The following is a 23,766-nucleotide window of genomic DNA, read 5'->3' as shown; positions in this document are numbered from 1 at the left end:
TTTCTGTTCTTTGTCTCTCTTGTCTCAATCACTTGTTTGGAGAGAAACATTTCCAGAAATTAGTTTCCTTGCCTAGAGAAAAGTACTGTCAAGTACTCATAGCTCCCCAATACTTAATTCAATGGAATCCCTAGCTATGGCACTTATAATTCCTTTTGTAAGTGGGAAGTAAGGGTTTTCTGAACAGAATGTACATAATTACACAAGTGAACATACCAATTTGTGCTCAACACCAGACAAACATTGGTCTCTGAAACTTAACTGCAAGAAATCTGATAGTTATTCACAAAACTATAGGGAAGGAGGAAAACAAGAAATGCTGACCATGGATGTTGGCCACTCAGCTGGTCCCCCCAAAAATTTGCTGAGTCCTAGAATTCTCTCATTTTTGAGGGTAAAATTTCTGGGTCCCTGAAGCTAAGATACCTGTGATAGGAATTCTGCTAATGAAGTATTAAACTAATTGCAGAACACCTGTGACATGCCAGTAAAGTGACACTTCTTGAAGATAGGGTCTCTCTCTCATTTTCATATTTGACCCTACAGTGGTTGCCATGGATGTGGAGAGGGATGGACCTGTGATTTTATTCATAAAAGGAACACTAGATGAAAGGAATCTTGCTACTTCTGTCATTCCTCTGATAAAGGCCTCATTTCTCAAATATGTGGAGAACAGAATTAGGTTTATAAAAATACAGGGTCATTCCCCAATTGATAAATGGTCAAAATATGTGAATAAGCTGTTTGTGGTCACATGAAAAATGCTCTAAATGATTTTTGGTTAGAGGAATGCAAATTGAAACATATTCTTAAGAAGATTGCTTAGAGCAGAGTTGTGAAACAGACTAGCATTCCCAAGGGAGACTGAACCAGATTAAAATGTAATTGAGAAATAATTTACAAAATATGTAAAAATACTATAGAACATAGATAATATTAATCTGTGGTTTCCTAAGTCAATATGCAGCTTGCAGGAATACTTATATATAATTTAGTGTCCTCCTAAAACACTAAGACTTGCTAAGTGACTTGTTAAATTACTTGCCCAGGTTCATGTAGTCATGAGGTGGGGACTTGAAATCAGGTCTTTCTGATTTTGAAACCAGCCTTTCATTCCCCATGCCCTACTGCCTCTTCACTGAGTATATAAGACTTTAAAAAAGGCTTACTGGTTAAGGGATTCCAATATCATACGTTGGAAGAATAACTTGCAAGATATAAATGCCATTAATATAACTATTGCATTCTAATTTTAAAATGCTAATGAATAAATGAAAAGAACATTTATTAAGTTCTTAATATGTGCAAAGTACTGTGCTAAGTACTAGTTTCTGTTCTTATAGAGTTCACATTCTTTCTGAAGTTAAGCAAAGAACCCTCAATTTTTTAGCATCACCTTCTATTGGGAAAGGAGCTGAATTTTCTGGGTTAACCTGAAGAATTCTAAACAGCATATAAACCTTCAACTTCCCATGTCCTATGGAAGAATTGGTTTAATTACTACTACTACTACAATAATAATTATAATAACAAATTAGACAACCTATATCAAGCACTTTGTAAACCATAAAGTGCTTTATAAATTTTAGCTAATATTTATTATTTTTATTATTACTATTTTGGATAAAAATTGATCCTGTGAGTTTGTTAGTGTTAATAAACTCCAAGATAAGGAAATTTCCTATGGTACCAATGCAGATTAACACCTTTTCTGCAGCAAAAACCACCGACAGGTTAAGTGACTTGCTCTGAGTCACACAGTCAGTATGTATCATCAGAAGAAAGCCTTAAACTCCATTCTTCATGGACAGCTTTCATGTACTATGGTCTGTTGCCAGTCCATTATTTTTATATATACCCAAAAATACTGATTCATTTAAGAGATCCAAGTAGAAATAGTTATAATCTAGATATCAAGATACAACTTTTAATGAACCTCAACCTATCTCTGGAAAACTCTAAAAACATTTGGCTGGAAGCAGTTCTGCAGCTGGGCTGTATCTGCTCACTCATTTTCTTTTCATGTTTCTTGCTATTTTACAGCTGCCTAAATACAGGGTCTTTTGTTTTTATTTCAGGATTCATCTGGTCAGGCTGTAGACGCCCACCTGATGTCCTTAGTGACTCCTGAACTAGCTGGGCCAGATCTTGCTGTGAAGTTCCCTGCTGAAGAAAAATCACCAGCTCACACGAAATATAACCAGCAGGGGCGGATACACCACTAGGAACATAAGACTCCATTTTCATGTAAATGTCTTTAGTGATCACCATAATCATAAAAACAACATGAAAAAAAAAAGGCAAAAATCATGGTATCCTAAGTAAAACTGAGTAACCTCAGACAATATTTAGAGTTTTTGCTGAAAACTCAAGAACATTGGAATTCTTCTTCAATTGGTTGTCTCTCTCTATATATTTTTAAATAGCCTGATTTTTAGGCTATTTTTTAGATAATTTTTTTTTTTTTACTTTTACAGTTTAGGTAATCTCTCAAGATATCAATTTCCTTGACTAAGACTTTGAAACTTGCTCCAGCTTCTTTAGCCACACAGGATTTCTACCTGAGCTGTAGATGAGGGTAAAATAACCTGATTCAAATGGTCATTTGAATTCCTGGTCTGTGTATATTTGAACTAGTTGTATACAATTCAGTTGTTACTGTGATATAGTGAATAAATGATTGGACTTGGAATCAGGAAGAACTGGATTAAAATTCTACCTTTGATACATAAATTTTGTATATGATCATCTCTGGCAAGTCCCTTAGTCTCTCAGTACCTCAAGTAACTAATAATTTGCATCTAAAATGGGAGTGTCCATTTAGGAAGTACTTCACACAGATGAAATTACAAGTTCAGACCACCTACCTCTGCCCTTAGAAAAGAAATCCCTATGTCTAAGCAATAATAATAGCATGAAATTTAATTGCACAGAGCAGAGGAGTAGGTGGCTGAAGGTTCTCACAGCAATATTTTACTTTGTTCACTGATCTAGGCACACCCTGAGAAAATATAATACACTATTTTATAGCTATAAGAATAATTATATACTTCAAAAAATACTGCTTTGTTTAAGGTAATTGCAATCACTGCTCACAAAATGCAAAAATGGGGACCAGGTGGGCTGGTCAATGATTTGTCTTGTTTAAGTCAGGAATCTGGCTAAAATAAAAACCGTCTTTGGGCTTTTCTGGCCTGATTACATTTAAACATAATATTTATGCTGTTAGACAGCTACAATTAGGCCCAGTAAGTACTGCACATTTTCAGCTCTAGAGTCAAACTTTCAGAGAGACAAGTGATTCTCTTACAGTTACAGTCCCAAAAGGTAAATAGAAAAATAGTACAGAAGACTGACGATTAAGTACTTAGTGTTGTTTTTCTTTAAAAGCTCAGTTGCCCTTTCAATGCCACAAGTGAGCTTTTGTAGCATTTTCCCCTTGTTCTCCAAAGGTATAATTTATGGCCTTACATTAATCTATCCCAGTGTTCAATCACTAAGTAAAAAAGAACAGATGAGAAAACATAAGTACTTAAGGAACAGGGAGTTCTGTGTTACAAATCAGAACGAATTCATTTTCTAAAGAGTTAGCAATAGATGCGATTTGTTATTTATTTTAAAAAACATACACACAAAGGTGATTATATTCTGCCACATGGAAGGTATAAAAAAATGCACCTATACAATTCTTGAGGGAGGCATTTTCAACCTAGAAACTAATTTATCACATGCAGTAATGTAGCTGATCAGCCCTGGTTTCTGTCTGTAGGGAACAACCCAAAATCTCACGCTTGCTTACCTTTGCTCTCCACATTAGCCATAATTTGAAAACATCAACATGGCGCCCACACTGTAAAGCCTTGTCTCCAGTATCATAAGACAAATCGTAGTGTTTATCTTGTTGAAAGAGGTAAGAAGCATGCATCTGGTTGCAGCTCTGCATCAACCCCTTAAAAAGAGAGGAAAAAAAAAACCAGAAATCCCATCAAATGTGCTAATACTTAGGGTTGAAATAACAATAATTTTAAAATACTGCTGTTGTGACAAGTGAGATAGCTTGTGACCTGGAAAATAAAGGTAAAATAATTCAGGTTGTGGGATTAAATAGGAAAAAACTGAGAATATTTTTTTCTCAGTGGAAAGAACAGGTCAATACATGGACATAATCAACTGCAAATTAGTTTTATGTGTGATAAGTGACTCTATAGTCAAATGTTACTGGACTATAATCATAGATAAGTGTTAATTCTTTTATTCTCTCCTTAAGGATTAGGATAACAAGAAATCATAACCAGGAACTTAAGCTATGTGAAATACAAGTTCTTGTGAACTATGAGTTTATAGCTAGGAAGAGTTCAAATGTGACCTCAGGCAGTTACACTAGCTGTGTAATTTTTCTCCTTATCTATGAAAAAGGGTAACTAATAACACCTATTTAACAGCATTGTTGTCAAGTTCAACTGAGATATAAGCAAAGCTCTTTACAAACTTTAAAGCTGTATATAAATGCTTCTTCTTCTTCTTCTCCTTCTTCTTTTTCTTTTTTTCTTTCTCTCTCTCTTTCTTTCCTTCCTTCCTTCCTTCCTTCCTTCCTTCCTTCCTTCCTTCCTTCCTTCCTTCCTTCCTTCCTTCCTTCCTTCCTTCCTTCCTTCCTTCCTTCCTTCCTTCCTTCCTTCCTTCCTTCCTTCCTTCCTTCCTTTCCTTTCCTTTCTTTCTTTCTTCTTTCTTTCTTTCTTTCTTTCTTTCTTTCTTTCTTTCTTTCTTTCTTTCTTTCTTTCCTTTCCTTTCTTTCTTTTTCTCCTCCTCTTCCTCTTCCTCCTTCTTTTTCTCATCTTAAAAGCATCTATCAGAAGTGCTGGCTTTGTTGTAGTTCAAATATTTCCAAATATATATAGATTTAGTTCCTAATTATACTGATCACTAGTCATTTAAAATTTTTGATTTAGTAACAAATTAATCTTTATAAATAATCTAAAAACTGTGATTCTTCAATCCTCTTCCCCCTTTTCTACTACTGCAGATGTGCATGGGAGTCACACAATACTTAGGGTGCTTTTGTCCTGTGAGTAACTAATTCATCACCTAGTGGACATCTTAGCCAAATCTTTTCTGGGACTAGATTCGAAGTATCTCTTGCTTGGTTGAACCTGCCTAAACTCATGTGAAGTGGTCAGAGCTTTCCTGGGTAATTTCCATGCCTGGTGAACCAACACAGTAATATTTGAGTTAAAAATTAACATATGAGATCTACTTCTCTTGGGTTGAGTAAAGGATGTAGTCAAAGAAACATATGAAAGAAAAAGGAGTTGGGCTAGCCTGTGGTGAGAATGAGAGATTACTGATAGATAGTCTGTGTGCTCCACTGGCATCTTCATGATGTTAAAAGAATGAGATAGATCCTGAGATCAAGATGAACCCTTCATCTCAAACCTATAGGAAGATGTAACTTAGAGTCACCTAGCCTGGGCTGTGAACCGAGTGTTTCTAGTGAATACCCTCACTGATGAGAGACAGATCCATTGAAAAATGGGAGGATATGGTAATAATTTGGTTTTTGTTTCAACCAGGTTCAACAAATAACTGTGGCTTATTCTATTTTTTTTTAATGTTCCCTTTTAGAACTTTGTCATAGAATGGTGTTTCAAAGACTAGTTGATTTACATTATCCAATATATTAAAAGTTAACAAAAGTAGACAATCTTGATAACCTTTTAGTAGAGTGGAAAGCATCCTTAATAAACTGAATTCTCATTATAGTTATAATGAGATTTTGCCAGAAGCAAAGATCACACTTTTCCTTAGATTCTCCAACTTTATCATGCAAAATGGGTAGTGATGATAAGCTTTTGAATTGTCCCATAGAATAATGTGAGTCATGCTTTCTGTTTTTTTTTTTAAATCACTGCCAATCTCTTCACTAGAAACTCTACCCAATGCTTTATAATTTGTCATGAATCCCGAGAAGTTTTTATCCAATCTTTTTATACAAAGTCTTTTGGAATATATTTTCTTCAAGAATCAAGAATACGTAAGAATGGCCTTGAAAAGTGAAACTACTTATTCAAAAGTAGAAATGAAACTAGAACTTGGGCCATTTAAAAAAAAAAAAACTAAACTCAAACACAAAAGAACAAAAATTTGAATATAGACCCTTGAGGTCTCAATATGCAGGCTAAGAATGAACAAAGTCTATATATCACTCATAAGCCAGAATCCATTTTGTTCTTTAGACTACATTTTGATTTGAAAATGATCATATTATTTTTTTAGAATGGACAAAAAGAAATCATATGCAATATTATAAAAGTATGAAAACTGAATAACTGGAACCAAAAAGACAGCATGTTTGAGGAATAATGATAATAGTATTTAGCAATAATACAGCACTTTAAATTTTGCAAAGGGCTTTATAAATATTTTCATTTTATCCTCATAGAATTTTATAGATGAGGAAACTGAGGCAAATAAGATTAAGTAACTTGCCCATGGTCACATAATTAGTAAGGTTGGATTTGACTTCAGGAATTGTATAGGGCTCTCTTTGTTATGATACCTGGCTTCCTATTTGGAGCCTATATAGAGATGGAAAAATATTAATAACTACCATTTATAAAATGTTTTAAGTTTTTCATTTATTCAAAAAGCTCATTTAATTAATTGCTCATCTTCTTTGACTTCTGTGTGTCAGACATTGTTCTAGATATTGAGTAAATTGTTCCTGCCCTCATGGAACTTGTCGTCTATTGAGGGAAATTAATATCTCCTTACAAAGTAAATACCAAGTTTTTTCGGGGGCAGAATCACTAGTAAATGGAGGAGGTAGGTTTCATGTAGGAAATAGCACTTAAATTGAGCCTTAAAAGAATCTGTATCAATAGGTGTACTTTACAAAAAGCTTACTAAGCTAACTATATTACCTCTGTCTCTCTAAATCTCAGAGAGATTCAAAAATATTTTTCAAAAAATTATTTTGCTTTTTCCTATTAGTTAGTCAGAGAGCAATAAATACTTAATCAGAAAGCCCCTTATCTGAATCCTTCAGTTCAACCAATTCTAAATGCATTCACTGAGGAGTGAATGTGAAGCACAAATTCTTCACACTTGATAAAGTGATTTTCCTTAAGTGCAGTTCTGACATATTACTCCTCTGCTCCAGAAACTCCCCAGGCTCCCTATTACCTCTAGGATAAAATATAAAGACTGCTGTTTGACATTTAAAGACTTTCCCAACATTTGTTTCCAGCTTTATCCATTTCTCTCAGTCTCTCACTCTCTGATGCAGTCACACTGATCTTGTAGTTCTTCATACCTAGTGTCCCATCTTCTGTCTCTTGGCTTTTTCACCACCTGTCCACATGGCCTGGTATGCTTCCCTTCTTCATCTCACTCTCATACATCTCCTAGGTTAGTCTCATTTTATTGTTGTTGTTCAATCATTTCAGTTGTATCTCTCTTTGTGAACCCATTTGGGGTTTTCTTGTCAGAGACACTGGAATGATTTGCCTCTTCTTTCCCCAGCTAATTTTACGGTTGAGGAAACTAAGAGAAACAGAGTTATGTGACTAGTTGTGATCACATAGCTAAAAGTTGTTTAAGATTGGATTTGAACTCATGAAGATGAATGCACCTAACTATAGACCCCAATGCGCTGTGCATTATTACACCTCCTAGTAACTTCTTTCAAGACTTATCTCAAATCCCTTTCTGAGTCTCCCTAGCAGCTGTTCTCTGAGATCCCCTTCCATCTATTCTGTAAATATCTTATATAAACCAAGTCATTTACATGTTGTCTCCTCCAAGAAATTATGAGTCTTTTGAGGTGAAGAGCAGGAATTTTGTCTTGCTTTATATTCACAGCAGCTAACACAGTACTGAATTTATGAAAAATGTGTTTTGATTAATTTTTATCTGGAAAAATGAAACTGAACATGATAGAATTATAGTGATCAAATTGACCTCTATAGAAAACATGAGAAAATATACTTCCCTTTCTTCTCCAAGGAGATGGGGAACTATGAAATTACAACATTGCACAGACTCTCAGATTTATTTGATGTGTTGGTTAGTTTTGCTGAATTGCTTTTTTATTCTTTTTGGTTCAAGGAATGATTCGCTACTTAGGGAAGGGGAAAAAATTCAGAAATGAAAGAGATATAAAAGATATAAAAAGAATATAATAATAAGAGCTAACATTTATAAAGCACTTTCTATGTGCCAAACACTACGATAATCACTTTATAAATTTATCTCAACTAATACTCATAATAACACTGGGATACTATTATTCCCATTTTATGGATGAGGAAACTGAGGTAAACACAAATAAAATGTCTTGGGTCTGAGGCTGCATTTGGACTCATGTCCTCCTTACTCCAAGCCCAATAGTTGCCTTTAAAATAATTCTCATTTTTAAGGCAGCTAGGTGGTGCAGTGGACAGAGTACCATCCATGAAGTGAGAAGGACCTGAGTTCAAATATGACTTCACACACTTAATACTAGCTGTGTGACTCTGGGCAAATTATTTAACTATTAATTGGGGTCTCTATATGTACTACAATGCCACTCAGAGACCCCAGTTTTGTCTGCAACCATCACCTAATTTCCATTTGCACCATCGGTGTCACATGTACAGAGGAAATGTTCTGAAGGAATAAACATGAAAGTTGCTATAACCTACCTCTTCTCTCACCAGCAGAGCTGAGCACTGCAAGGGGACGCCCATCATCTTGTGAGGGTTCCATGTCACAGAGTTGGCCCTGAAATGAAATCAAACCATATCAGAGAAATGCTTCCCTAAGAGTGTCTCAGGTGACCAAAAAAACACAAAACTCCATGGCAGGACTCAGGATAACAGGGTTCCCCTTTTCATTCCAGTTTTTAGAACTACAACAAAACAACAAAAACATTTAAATAGTTCTTTAAAATTTGAAGAATGTTTTGTGGGGGTTCCAAAATTGTCCAATTTGTAAGAAAATCCATCAAGGCAGAGCTCTGAACCAATGACACTTAATTAAAGAGGACATGATTCCCACTAATGAAATGGACCTCAGATCTTCCTCACCAGCTGAGATTCCCCCCCCCCTTCTTCCAGGGCCTTAGTTTTTATAGGGCATGATGACCAGATAATACAGATGAAGCCCGCCAAAAATGCAGAATCTCATTGGTTGTTAGTTCTTTCCCTTTATACAAACTCAAGAATCCCATTGTTTGACAAATGGACTAAAAAGCAGACCTTAACAGATCCATCTTGACCTTTCAGCACATCCATGGCCTAATAGAAAGTCAGATCTCAAGCTGACAAGCAAGGCAACTTGTTGGTCAAATGGTTACAGTCATCTCCCCATGTTAAGCAATAGAGAGAAGACAAGGGACAAAGGGGCAAAAAGAAAAAAAAAAGCTGGAGAACTTTCCTTTAATTGAGTTACTTTTGCCATGTTGAGCTTAGTCACCATAATAAAAAACCAAACCAAACCAAAAAAACCAAAACAAAACAAGGGTGGAGATCTCCTAGTTTGCTTCTTATCAATAAGCAAGTGAACTTAGATCTGCATTTCACTGCTCTGAGTCCTACTCTCAGAGCGTATAATCACTTTACTCCTATGGAATCATATCAAACTAATTAATATTGATTGGAATAAAATAAGTATCCAATAAAATGGAGATTCAAATTAATCATTTATCACAATTTTATATACATTATTTCATTTGATCCTCACAACAATTCAATTAAATAAGTGCTATTTTATCTCTATTTTATACCGGAGGAAATTAAGTCTGAGAAAGTTTAAATCACTCATCTGGGGTCATACAACCAGTAAGTATGTGAGGTAGAATTGGATCCAACAAATATGACTTGAACTTGAGTTTTCTGTCTCGCCACATAAAGAATAGAAGGACCATAGAGATGGGGAAAGTGGCCCTGAGCACACACACTTGTAGGCTTTTATTCACTCTTCCTCAGTCCACTCAAAGAACCAGTGAATGGAAGAAGAGGGTACTCTGACTATTTCGGGTTTGGGACTCAGGGAAGTCTCACATTCCATGGCAGCACTCTATTCCTTTCAAAGACAGAGCATGATGATCCTCTGGGAGAAATATCCAAAGCAAAGTTGGAAATCTAATGTAGGATATATCTCCCTCTGGCTTGAGATGGAAGAAAAAGGCAAGGAGACTGAAAGCTCGGGAGCTCTTTTTCTTTTCTTTTCTTTTCTAATAATGAATTTGCTTCCCATTTCTTAGTGGCTCTGCCTCTAGAAGAAGTTAGAATGGGAAGGTGGAGAAGAATCAATCAATCCATCTGTTTGATGAATGGGTATCAGTCAACCCGACAACAAATATTGACTGAACATCCCTTGTATTTCTGACCCCAAATGATATGGTTAATAAGACAGTGTCTCATCCATCTTCCTTGGCTATGACTGATGGCACCAGAGGAGCCCTTCGGGATTGGAGTTGGGGAGGAGACAGCTGGGGCAGAAGCATAACCAGCAAGGCTGCCCCTGGAGGAAAAACTGAACGAATCTCAAAAAGCTGACCTTCCCAACAGACAGAGCCTAAGTGGCACATTGCCTTCCTCGCTACGTTTCTTCAGACTTGTCTCCATCATTTAGCCAGGAACCTCATCAACAGTAAGCTCACCAACCTGGACCACTGCATCAGCACTGGTACCTCTACCTCCTCCATGCCCTCTGCTTTGGGGCCCTTCCAGTTGGAGGGCAGAGCAAAAAGCTCTTCTCAGAGGCTCTGTGTAAGGAAGGTCCCCGGCCAGTCATCATGGCAGCTATCATGGGAAACCAACAATCTTTCCCCAGCTAGCTGGGCTCCTCTAGCATGCTTTCCAGTCCATCCTCCCCATCCTTCCCCTCACTTTTCATCTTCCTTTGTACATTGTCTTCTCCCATTAGATTGTAAGCTCCTTGAGGACATAGATGTATGTATGTATGTATATACATATATATATGTGTGTGTGTGTGTGTGTGTGTGTGTGTGTGTGTGTGTGTATGTATCCTAAACACAATGCCTGACAGGATAACACATTATTTTAACTGTTGTTTCCTTTCCTTTCCTTTCCTTTCCTTTCCTTTCCTTTCCTTTCCTTTCCTTTCCTTTCCTTTCCTTTCCTTTCCTTTCCTTTCCTTTCCTTTCCTTTCCTTTCCTTTCCTTTCCTTCCCTTCCCTTCCCTTCCTTCCTTTCCTCCCTCCTTTCCTCCCTCCCTTCTTTCCTTCCTTCCTTTCCTTTCCTTCCTTCCTTTCCTTTCCTTTCCTTTCCTTTCCTTTCCTTTCCTTTCCTTTCCTTTCCTTTCCTTTCCTTTCCTTTCCTTTCCTTTCCTTTCCTTTCCTTTCCTTTCTTTCCTTTCCTTCCTTCCTTCCTTCCTTTCTTCCTTCCTCCTTCCTTCCTTCCTTCCTTCCTTCCTTCCTTCCTTCCTTCCTTCCTTTCTTCCTTCCTTCCTTCCTTCTTTCCTCCCTTCCTTTCTTCCTCCCTCCTTTCCTCCCTCCCTTCTTTCCTTCCTTACTTCTTTCCTTCTTTCCTTTTTTCCTTCCTTCCTTCCTTCCTTCCTTCTTTTCTTTATTTTTTATATTTCTTCTTTCTACATGAAAAATGTGGGAATTCATTTTTGCAGCTAATAAGTGGTGCTTATACTTTAATACTCAAGTTCAATATTCCTTAAAATGTCCACACTTTCTTTACCTCTATAATACCATTTTACAGAATCTCAGAGTAAAAAGATACCTTGAAGATGACCTAGTCTAAGATAGAGAATAGAGATTCTTTCTGCTTCATTTCTGATTCTACAGCTCTGGTGGAAGACCTCTTATGCTGGGGAACTCACTACTTCCTGAGGCAACCAATCCATTCCATGTATGCACAAATCAATTATTGGGAAGTTCTTCCCTATTTTGAACCCAAATCTCTTCTTTCTCTGGAGTCAAATATAGCAACAGCAACAATAACAATAATAATTAGTATTTACGATGTATTGAGGTTTGCAAAGCTTTTTGCAAATATCTCATTTTATCCTCACAATAATCTTGGGAAATAGCTGTTATTATTATTAGTATCCTTATTTTATAGATGTAGAAACTGAGATAAAGTGATTTTCCTAATATCACATGGCTAATAAGTATCTGAAGAGGGAACTGAATTGAGAGTTCAGATCTAGCCTTATATTCCCAGAACCATCCATCTGTCTTCAGGTTAACTGCTCCTTTATACAACTATCCTTTAATTACTTGAAAATAGCCATCTTGTTTCATTCCTTGACCTCACCTTCTTTTTTAGGGTTAAACCTCTTCACTTTTTTCATGGCACAGTTTTAATTCCCTTATCCATGAGTTGCCTTTTCTGGGGCATTTTTCAGATTCTTAATATCATTTCTAGAACTGACTTCTGGAACTGAACTCGATATTTGGCTAGTGGCCTGATGATGACAAAATAAAATATAACACTCATCTTCATCATTTTGGACTCTCATGCTTCTCTTAGTGAATCTTATGTGGGTACTGACTTGGTCACATCACATCGCTGACTTACATTGATCTTGGGGTTGACTAACCCCTATTTTTCTCTCCAATTATTTTTCACAAAAATGCTTTTCCGTTCAGGCTTCCCCATTTGTTCTGCTCCTTTGTCATTTCAAATGTAATTCATCTCTCCTAATAGTCTTTCTATTCTTTATGGGGAAAGACAGAGTCAAGTCTTTTGTTGAGTAAAGAATGCAGATAAGACTGTGTGATAATATTTGTGTGAAAGTTCCTTCATTTCCTGGCAAGTATATGTTATGTCTAGTACTCAGCATGGTATATTGCACATGGTAGAGAATATTAATTAATATTTGTTTGTTTGAATTATTAAGAATAATAACTAGCATTTATTACCTCCTTAATATTAGCAAAATGTTTTATACATTATCTTGTAATGTCTCTATGATGTTGATACTGTTGTCCCCATTTTACAAATGAGGAAACTGAGACTGGGAGAGGTTAAGTGACTTGCCAATAGTCACACAGGCAGAAATCTAAGGCAGGAAAGGAAGTCCAGTACTCCCTGAACTTCACTACCAATTGAATATAATCAGTTCTTCCCTTTCCCTTTCTGACTCCTTTACCCCAAAAGCTTATAGTTCCTTTGTTTTGTGTTACAGGGGAATTTTGAATCCTTACTGGTGCTCAGAATAATAGTGATATCTATATGGGAGCAACTTTTTTCCAGTCACCAAGTGTTGGGTTACAAAAAGGAGTGGCTGTAAAAGTGGCAGCTGTTGCTTGGGAGAGGTCATGGAATCACTGATTTTGGGTAGAAACTTAGAAATGATCTAGTCCATATAGAGAAAGAGGTGATCCAATTTGAAGACCTCCAATGAGGGAGAAAGCCTCTGGAACAGACTGTTTCATTTTTTGATTGGCTCTAATTGTTAAGGAAGATTTTGTTTTCTGACAGCAAACCCTCCACCCATTCCTCCTGGTTCTGCTTTTTCGGGGCTAAAGAGAACAAATTCTCATCCCTCTGACATTCCAGCCTTTCAAATACTTGACCACACAGCTATTATTCCCTCTCTCCTCCAGTTTTCTTTTCTCCAGGTTAAACATTGTCAATTCCTTCAACTGATCCTAGAATCCTTCTGTTTACCACAAGGCAAATCCCATTTTTGTTTTCTGATCACCAAGCCAAAACAGTAGTAGAGCTTTGCTTTACTGGAGAAAGTAGCAGCTTTTTGCCCTTTCTGCCCTTATTCCTACTTGACGAAGGATGGATAAATCCAGGTTAGGAGACAGACAGCTTCTAGGTCTAGTGCTAAAAGCTCTATCCCATTTGTGCTATTGAGTGTTTCCTCTCCTGTTTACAAGACCTTGATCCATAATTATTAATTTCCCTATTCAGATTTCATTCATTATTTCTTTGGGTAACATTTGAACCCTCTCAGGGTCACACCTTCATTTTCAAAGATTAAAATTTGAGGGAAAAAGAACTTTGGAAAGTTATTGATTCTGATCCCCTTATTTTCTAGCTAAGAAAGCTGAGATGTAGAGAGTTTGTCCATAATCATCCTTAATAAGTATCAGAGCTAAGACCTTTGTAACTATTCCAGTGGAGATTTCAACTCAGGATCACCATTTATAGAACCAGCATCCTTTTCCACAACACCATTTAAAAGTCCTTACTGCTATATAATATATATTATATATATTCTAAAATATATATTATTACATGTTATATATGTGTGTATATATATATATATATATATATATATATATATACTATATTAGAATCCACATTTTGTACTCTCTTAAAGAGTCTGGATCATTGGTGAATGTACTTGACATACCTTGTCCATAGCTGTTTAATGAATACTTATGCAATTTAACTGTATATAGTTAGACTGAGTTTCCCTGGACCTTCTTGACCTGCCTGGAGTTCTGGACTGAAGTCCCCAAAATGCTTTGCACATGTCAGGGGCTTAAGAGACATTTGTTGCATTGAATCCATCCTGGCACATATCTACTCATGTTCTCCTTCCATTAGTCCTCCTTGCTTTGTATGGATCAGTCAGATTTATTTTCCACCTGATTCATTTTCTCCAGCTTGACTTGAAACATGGGGCTGGCCCTTGGTTTTCCCTGTGCCTTCTATGGCCCAATCCCTTCTAGACTCACGGATGTTCCTGTCACAACCTTTGCCTGCCATGCTGCATTGTCTGCCTTGCCAAACTGATTGGTCAGCTTCTGTAAGCCTCTCCGGGCTTCCATGTCCTGCTTGCTGGACCTGACAGATGCTCCCACATGTCACTGGGCTCCTCCTTCTGTCTCTGGGATGGACATCTTCAGGAGAAGCTTTGGCAAGGGGCCTGTGGGGGAGACTATTTTCCTGGGGAACATCTGGTTCTTTGGCAGGATATGGGAGGCATTTGGCAGCCTCTAATGAACTCCATTTCCCTTCTGAATTGGGGAGAGGACAGAGCAAATGACTGGAGGTCAGACTTCCATTTTGCGAGATCTCTTTGTTGGAAGAACTGGGTGAACTTTCCCCAGTGTCCAGCAGCATTTCTGAAGTTGCCATAGCAGCCAATATGCTTTGAGTTTCCTTTTTTAATTTAAAAAGGTTATTATTATTATTTTTTACAACATACACATTTTATTTTTAGGTTGGAAATATATGTTCTGTCCTAATCATTTTCACATCTGCTGTATGAAACTTGTTCTCCAAAAGGGCTTAACCTCCAAACAAAATGAACTCAACAACAGTGTTCAATGTTATAGCACAGAACAGTTAATAGGAGAATAAAACCATGAGACATTATCACAGGTGTGTCCTACTTTAAGTAAATGGATGTACAAAAAATTCAATGTACATTGAAATAAATTAAGAAATGATTATTCAAGTGAAGAAAGAATTCACAAAAGTCTTTTCTTTAAGCAGCCATTTCCTTGACTGTGTTTAAGAGGAATTGATTTTGAAGAATTTAATTTACACATAATCTGTAGGAACTGTAAAAAGCCAGGCACACCTGCATTCCGAGATTCTTTGGAGTCTCAATGGGCTAGTTGTCTTTGATACCTAACATTAAGTTGCTAGCTAGCTAAATGTGCTTACCTTTCCACGCCATTAAGCTTCCATTTATGTTTCCGGGACATCAGGAGTCCGCCACCCCAAGCTGCCTAAAAAAAGACCATAGGATCACAGATTTTAAAGCTGAAAGGGAAAATTAGGGATCAAATATTCCAGGATTCATGAATGGATTTTAGGGGGTCTTTAAATTTGCATGGGAAAAATGATATTATCATTTTCACCAATGCTTAACTGAAATTTATCATTTTCTTCAATTATGAATTTAGGCAACAAAATATAGTAATATTAGTGGCACAGTTGTGATAAATATTTAAAAATATTCTTTATAATCATCACTGCTTCAAAACTGCTACAGCTATTAAGCCTACTGCTAGATAGTAGTATACCACAAATGTATGTTTTATATTTTGATAAAGTATTAATTTTTTGCTATTTGCTAGTATTTTGATATTTGCATTTCAATATATTTTGTTTCCTTTGTAAATTCTACCTAATATATGACATGGACTTCACCAGACTGTCAAAGAGACCCAAGATACAAAAAATATTAACAAACCATAATTTAGTCCAGTGCTTTCATGGAAATATAAGAAAACCAAGAACTAGGAAAAGCAAAAACTTCCTTTTTTGTTTTCTCTGATTAGGTGACATGAATAGCCTTTAATGCCTTGTATTAGAGGTGCTCTTGCCCTCTAAAGATCACTTCTCTGACTACAGACAGAGTAGTCAGAGTGGTCTCTGACTTGGTTAAATTCTGCACTGGCCTTCCAAGGATCAGAGCTGAGGAATCTTTTTTTAAATATATATATATATATATATATATATTAACATTTTATTTTATTTTATAATAACTTTATATTGACAGAATCCATGTCAGGGTAATTTTTTTTTTTTACAACATTATCCCTTGCACTCGCTTCTGTTCCAATTTTTCCCCTCCCTCCCTCCACTCCCTCCCCTAAATGGCAAGCAGTCCTATACATGTTAGATATGTTGCAGTATATCCTAGATACAATATATGTTTGCAGAACTGAACAGTTCTCTTGTTGCACAGGGAGAATTGGATTCAGAAGGTAAAAATAACCCGGGAAGAAAAACAAAAATGCAAATAGTTCACATTCATTTCCCAGTGTTCTTTCTTTGGGTGTAGCTGCTTCTGTTCATCATTTATCAATTGAAACTGAGTTAGGTCTCTTTGTCAAAGAAATCCACTTCCATCAGAATACATCCTCATACAATATTGTTGTTGAGGTATATAATGATCTCCTGGTTCTGCTCATTTCACTTAGCATCAGTTCACGTAAGTCTCGCCAGTCCTCTCTGTATTCATCCTGCTGGTCATTTCTTACAGAACAATAATATTCCATAACATTCATATACCACAATTTACCCAGCCATTCTCCAATTGATGGGCATCCATTCAATTTCCAGTTTCTAGCCACTACAAACAGGGCTGCCACAAACATTTTGGCACATACAAGTCCCTTTCCCTTCTGTAATATCTCTTCGGGCTATAAGCCCAGTAGAAACACTGCTGGATCAAAGGGTATGCACAGTTTGATAACTTTTTGGGCATAATTCCAGATTGCTCTCCAGAATGGTTGGATTCGTTTACAAGAGTTGAAGAATCTTATCAGAAACTCTGACTTTATTCAAACTTTTAGATCTGTGCAGGAAGAAATACTTAGGGAACATCACCTCTGCCTGAGTTCAGTGAAGAATAATCCACATTTTTTCGTTTTTCCCTTCATGAAGGTTCTAGTGTAGAAAATGCAAAAATAAAGTCTAGGAATCTGAAATATAGTGAAGGGTGTCCAATGAGGCAAGGAGGTCAAGTGGCTCACTAGGACAAAGAGCCCTAGTCGCTCTCTTAAAAAGCATGTAGCTCTTGGCAAAAGGATATAACAAGCCATCTCACCAGGAAGAGCATATTTTTAAAAAACGAACTTTCTCTATCTAAGGCTGTAGATTATAAAACATTACTTAGAAGAGTTTTATCTTCTTGGAAGGGTCCTCCATTTACCTAGATTAGTACCAGTAGGAATCACCTTTGAAAAACGATGTGTCTATATAGAGTTTATTCATTTGAAAATTCAAATTTTTTATTTGCAGTTTTGGAAAAAAATCCAGCACCCTGATAATTATGTGCTTCGCTGATATCCTTGTGATTTCAAGAGACAAGAAAGCTGCCAACTCATTGTTTAGATCCCCTGTGGTGACCTTATGGAAAGACAGGAACAAGAGTGGCCTAGCATCCCAAGCATGGATGGGCTGTGATCTCCTTTGCCAGAGGGAATTCCCACATAGATAAGGTGACGGACTTTTTCCAACATTACCAGAATAATTCAGAATTTAACATGTAAAATAGATATTTTCATTTAGATTTATATTTAGTTTAGTTTTATTTATAAATTTTATATTTATTTTATTTTTATAGATTTATATTTATATTATAGTTTATATATAAATTTATATAAATTATAGATTTATATTTAGTTTAGATTTTGTATATTACTTTTTGCAATTTAAGGTTTTTTTTTTTTCATTTTGAAAAGATACACACTAACCTCAGAGTTACATACTGATCTTATAAGGCTTGCTTTATAAATGAAGATTTGTATTGCTTTTCTTTTCCATTTTAATTATGGAAATCATATAAAAATCAAAGAGCTTGATAGAAGTTTGAAAAGTTAATACAACATTTAAAAAGAACTTCTATTTCTATTTTTCATAGGAAATATGGGTCAGAGATCATGGAATTAAAATGAGAACAAAAAGAATGTCTTATTTTTAAAGTCATTAAGGTGACTCTTTTTAGTGAATTGGTTAACTAAGTTAACAGACTAATCTTTGTGGAACATGTCATAATAGAAAGAAAGTGGTCCAGGAGAGCCAAGTTCTAATTTCTATAAGCTCCATGACCATAAGCAAATCATTTAGTCTTTAGGTCTTGATAGTATCAGCTGTAAGTCAGGGGGTTGTACTGCAGGAATTCTAAGGTTTAATTTTCTACTTGGGGCCAGGCCATATCAGAAGGTCAACAAGAATTTCCCTCCTTTGGGCATAATCCACACTGCTGGGTTGGGGAATGGTAAAACAAAACAAAACAAGTTCCTGATATTCAGAGGTGATGTAGCTTCTTGGTTCATGATGGTAAGGAAAAGGGGATTAATTCTCCCAGGTCTTAGACTCAAATCCAGCAACAATAACAAAAGATAACATTTATAGAGCATTTAAAAGTTTTCAAAGTACTTTGCATATATTATCTCACTGGATCCTCATGATCAGCCTATAAGGTACTATCATAAACCCCATTTTACAGAGAAGGAAACTGAGATTATGTAGGTTAAGTGACTTGCACAAGTTTGTAAACAATCTAAACTTAAATCCTTTTAAAAATTGACTTTCCATTTGGAAATATTTTGGGTGGATCTCCATGATTCTCTGAAATGCATATAATCAGTTACCAAGGCAAAATACTGGAAACATAAACTATGTTTTCTAAGCTGATTAAAATGAGAAATTGCATGAAATTGGGTATAGTCAATGAAGCAAATACTCCAGCCTGCTTTTTGCATCAAGCCCATGTCTGATGTGGAGTCCTTTTGGAAAAAATTTCTCAACTTTGCACTACTGACTTAAACCCAATATCATCTCCTTTAGAGGAGAAATGTTACACAAGGGAAGAAAACATTCTTGGAAAAAAATTATTTTATTGTAAGGAAGCCAAATGTTTGCAGTCAATTGGATAACTATAGGTTTTGTTCAGTTCAATAATTTGGAAATTTGATCTTTATTTCCATTTGCTATTTTTAGGAGCCAGAAAATTTCTACAATTAGGTGTTTCCACCATGGTAGAAATGTTTTCACCAATACATTTTTAAATGTATTGAATTTAAAAGAATTCAATCTATTCACATAAAGATAGCATGGTACCATGGAAGAATTGGTAGAACTGGCATCGGATGACCTTAGTTTGAATCCTCATCTTGCTTCAGGTGAGAAACTTATGCATTTGCTCATCTGCAAAATTAAGGTTGTTCTAGATGACCTTAAAGGTTCTCTCTAGGTCTAAAGTTCTGATCCTGTGATTATACACAAGTAATTTGAGGCATAAAAAGATAATAGGTCATAGAAATACAACTTAATGGGGCACTGAAGGTGAGATAGTCCAATTCCCTCATTTTGTCAATGAGAAAACAAGGGTCCAGATAAGTAAATGACTTGCTCAATGTCACACAGAAATTAGCAGCAGAGTTTGTATTCAAAACCAATCTTATGATTTCAAATTCAGATTTTCTGTTACATCACCTTGCCTCTCACTGACTCCAAACTGATTCCTGGAAATACAAATACTATGCTAATTATAGCCTTCTGTACTCCCTCTAACTATGCTGGAGAATTTAAGAAGACCATCCTGAAATATTTTTTTCTACAAAGTAAAAGTACTAAATTCCGGGTTTAATTCCAAAGAGTCAGGCAAAGACCAAAAACTAGAAGTTCCTAGAAGAAAAAACAATGCAATTTCTCAACTCCAGAGTTTGTGGGGGGAAATCCTTCATGAGTCATTCCTTCATAGGGTACTTACATCCACATGCATCCAGATCTTATATTTCTTGCAGATGTCAGCAATAGCTAGAAGAGGATCAAATGCGCCATACACTGTGGTTCCGGCAGTGGCACTCACAAGGAAAGGAACAAATCCCTAGATAAAAGGGGAAAGACAAAAGAGTATAAAGGAGTTTCTTGCCTGATGGCCATTTCTTAGATACATCAGGCAATGCTTTTTGGAAACTGACATTTCTCTTTTTTGGAACAGCTATTGTGGAGAAATAACAAGTGAATCTGCTCCATCATAGTTGCTCTCTCCCTTCCTTACTCCTTTCCTCTCTGTCTCTCTGTCTCTCTCTCTGTCTCTCTCTCTCTTTCTCTGTCTGTTTGTCTGTCTTTCTTTCTCTTTCTCTCTCTCAGTCTCTCTCTCTGTCTCTCTCTTTTTCTTTCTCTGTCTGTCTGTCTCTCTGTCTGTTTCTGTCTCTGTCTCTGTCTCTCTCTCTGTCTCTGTCTCTTTCTCTCTCTCTCAGTCTCTCTCTCTGTCTCTCTCTGTCTCTTTCTCTGTCTATCTGTCTCTTTCTCTGTCTTTGTCTGTCTGTCTGTCTGTCTCTCTGTCTGTTTCTGTGTCTTTCTCTCTCAGTCTCTCTCTCTCTGTCTCTGTTTGTCTGTCTCTCTTTCTTTTTGTGTCTGTGTCTGTTGTCTGGATCTATACCTGGCCACGGGACCCAGATTGCTCTGGAGGAAAAAGTGAGGCTGGTGACCTTGCACAATTTCCCCTTCAAATCCAATTCACTTGCATATCATGGCATTACCTCCCTGATGTCATGCTCTTCTTTGAATGAAGGACAAAAAACAATGACATAATTATCTATGTCTATCTCTATATGGATATATCTATCTGTAATTAATGGTATGATATATACACGTATATCTGTATATATGCATATACCTTTATATATGTGTATAAGTATAAATATATAGAGGTATGATTACATACTTCCTTATATAATTATATCAATATATAGTATATGAATAACATATAAAGTTATATAAATACATATACTTATATCCATGGAGATAGAGTCATTAAAATAGATAGATTGATTGGTTGATTGATTTAAGGTTCAAAGCTTAGAAAATCCACTATATGTAACTTTGTGGATATATGTCTGTATACATCCTTCATCTATCCATCTATCTATCTATTTTAGCCCTGAACGATGCCTTCCTTTTTCTGGATATAATCCCTGATCTTCAGCTTCCTCCTCTTTCTTTTTCCTCCTCCTCTTCTTCTTTTCATCAACAATTCATGTTCCCGGTTTCCATGAAGCTGGTGATGAAAGTGGACTAAATGCTGGACTTGAAGTCAGGAAGCCCTTTAGCTATGTGACTCTTGGGCAAACCCTCAGTTTCCTGAATTGTAAAATGGAGATGATAGTAGCACCAACATTACTGATTGTTGTGAAGATCAAATAATGTCTATAAAGTCCTTAGCCTGGCACATAGGAAGTGCTTAATAAATACGTTTCCTTTCTCCTTCCTGTCTCTGATCATTGGGAACTGATTGAAATAACAGCTTCCTTGGACCAGGATGCTTTTAATGAAGACGTAAGTACTTTCCAGAAAGACTGGAAATGATTCTATGCAACACGGGGGAACTTTTACCATCTTTAGCCCATTTCCCAGCCCCTCCCCATCTTTTCTATTTTTCTCCCTTTTGGGAGTGAGACTATGTTTTGCCTCTAGGGGGCACGAAAGGCCAAGCTTATAGCCTGCAGTCTGTTTAACTAGGAGACAAAGGTGTGATTTTTTCCATTTTTCTCCTCTTGCCTTCTCTCATTTTGTCTAACCTTGAAAAATGTGGATGGTCTCTTGCTGTCCTAAGAGCTGCAGGCTGCATTTGCTGAAAGCCTCGACTAACGGAGCAGAGCCTTGAAAGCAAAACTGACCTTGCTGGTCCACGAACCAAGGTGGAAAGTAAATGACTTTCCAGTGACAGCTAAAAGAAAACCTTATTTGCTCCTTGCAAAAGATAATGGCTGGAGGAGAAAAACAAACCAACCATGTTTGGATGTGCTTGAAGAAAAATTGAAGAAACAGAAACTCAATTATCCACAGTTTCTCCTCAAATAGAGAACATGGAAGCTTTGGATCATTATTAATAATGTTATTAATATAATAATGAGTATTTATATAATGTTTTAAGACTTAGAAAGCACTTTGTATATGTTATCTAATTCAATTTTTCTAATAATCCAGTGAAACAGGTAATATTACAGTTACTGTTTTAAAGAAAAGGAAAGTAAGACCAAGAGAAGTGATTTGCCCAGTGACATGGCTAATAAATATCACATTAACTCAGACCTTCCTGACTCCAAGTCCAGCAACCTATGAAATGGCTCACCTAGACTATTCCTTAGATGTTGGATTTTATATGTTCTGTTTGTGAAAATAATCTTCCTGAAGTCTGTCCATCTAGAGTCAACACTCAGTCAAGTGATAGCATCACAGATCCCAATCCTGAATCCAAAGTAATTGAGAAAGTTATGGCAAGTGCAAAATAAAGACAAATCTTTTGGAAGGTCACAAGGCTTTTTCATGTTAGTGACTTTCACCTCCTGAATGTGTAGCTTTTATACCAGAGTTGTAATCAGTTAGATTAGCTGGAACTTCCATATTTTCCTTCAAGGAAATTTGATAGATTGATTTGATGGATAGAAATAGAAACGAGATGTTCCCATTTGTCATACATATGTATTGTTCACCATACAAACTTACCTTTTGTTTAGCTTCAACAATTCTTCTCTCCAGATCAGATGGAATCATTTTCCCTCTGTAAAAAATAATAATTATGAAAAAAGTTTGATTTAAGTAATTCTGTCTGAATCCTTTAAAAGGTAAGTAATATTGTATGGGAAATAGCCTAAACCAAAAAAAAAAAAAAAAAAAAAGGACAGCAATGATCATTTTCAAAGGATGCACTAATTCAGAGAAATTGGGGCTCCATCTCAGGATGCTGGCGTTGGAGAGGGAAACTTACCTCTTACGGCAAAAATCCTGGTTTGCTGGTTCCACATTATGCAGCGTTATTCTATTAGGATACACCTTCATTGTCACACTTTCCTAAATTTTTTTAAAGTTAGTACTTTTATTTTTATCCTTTATTTGCATAAAACTGTAGATATTATAATCATAAAATTTGCAGATGTCACAGAGGTGGAAGGAGCAGATTAATAGTAGATGAAAATCCAGTATCCAAAAAGATCTTGACAGCCTCGATCATCAGGGGTTGATACTCAAGGGATAAATTTAACCCAAGACCAGTTTTTGTACTGCCCTATGCTAATTTTTAAAAATTTTAAAACATGAGATATTTTATTCTTTAAGATATTATTTATTTCTTTGCTTCTCAAATAAATAATGGTAGAAGCATGTGATTGTTTATATCTTCATGGTGTCATGTGTTGATACTGCAAAGTAGTGTTTGCCATGAGACATTTTAAAATACAAAAACCATTCTTAACTCATGGGCCTTTCAAAAGTAATCAGTAGCTGGATTTGACCTGTAGGATATCATTTGCCTACCTCTTATATAAGAGCATTGGGCTGATGATGAAATTTAGTAGGCATAAATGTAAAGTCTTGTACTT

The 23,766-nt window shown here is 36.1% G+C and overlaps 1 protein-coding gene across 1 annotated transcript in view; it reads right to left on the bottom strand.

Annotated features, from left to right (window-relative positions):
* The window catches only part of GAD2 (glutamate decarboxylase 2), an 83,540-nt gene that overhangs the window by 21,631 nt on the left and 38,143 nt on the right, over positions 1 to 23,766 (bottom strand). Inside the window, exons 9-13 of the mRNA XM_052000633.1 lie at positions 22,895 to 22,949; positions 20,154 to 20,270; positions 15,590 to 15,654; positions 8,679 to 8,757; positions 3,800 to 3,949 (exon numbers count right to left, since the gene is read on the bottom strand). Coding sequence (XP_051856593.1) covers positions 3,800 to 3,949; positions 8,679 to 8,757; positions 15,590 to 15,654; positions 20,154 to 20,270; positions 22,895 to 22,949 — 466 coding nt within the window. The remainder of the gene's footprint in view (positions 1 to 3,799; positions 3,950 to 8,678; positions 8,758 to 15,589; positions 15,655 to 20,153; positions 20,271 to 22,894; positions 22,950 to 23,766) is intronic.

Source organism: Antechinus flavipes, chromosome 5 (genome assembly GCF_016432865.1).
Source record: "Antechinus flavipes isolate AdamAnt ecotype Samford, QLD, Australia chromosome 5, AdamAnt_v2, whole genome shotgun sequence".
NCBI classification, from domain to species: Eukaryota; Metazoa; Chordata; class Mammalia; order Dasyuromorphia; family Dasyuridae; genus Antechinus; species Antechinus flavipes.
The sequence above is the reverse complement of the archived record's forward strand: the minus strand, read 5'-3'. Positions and strand labels throughout refer to the sequence as shown.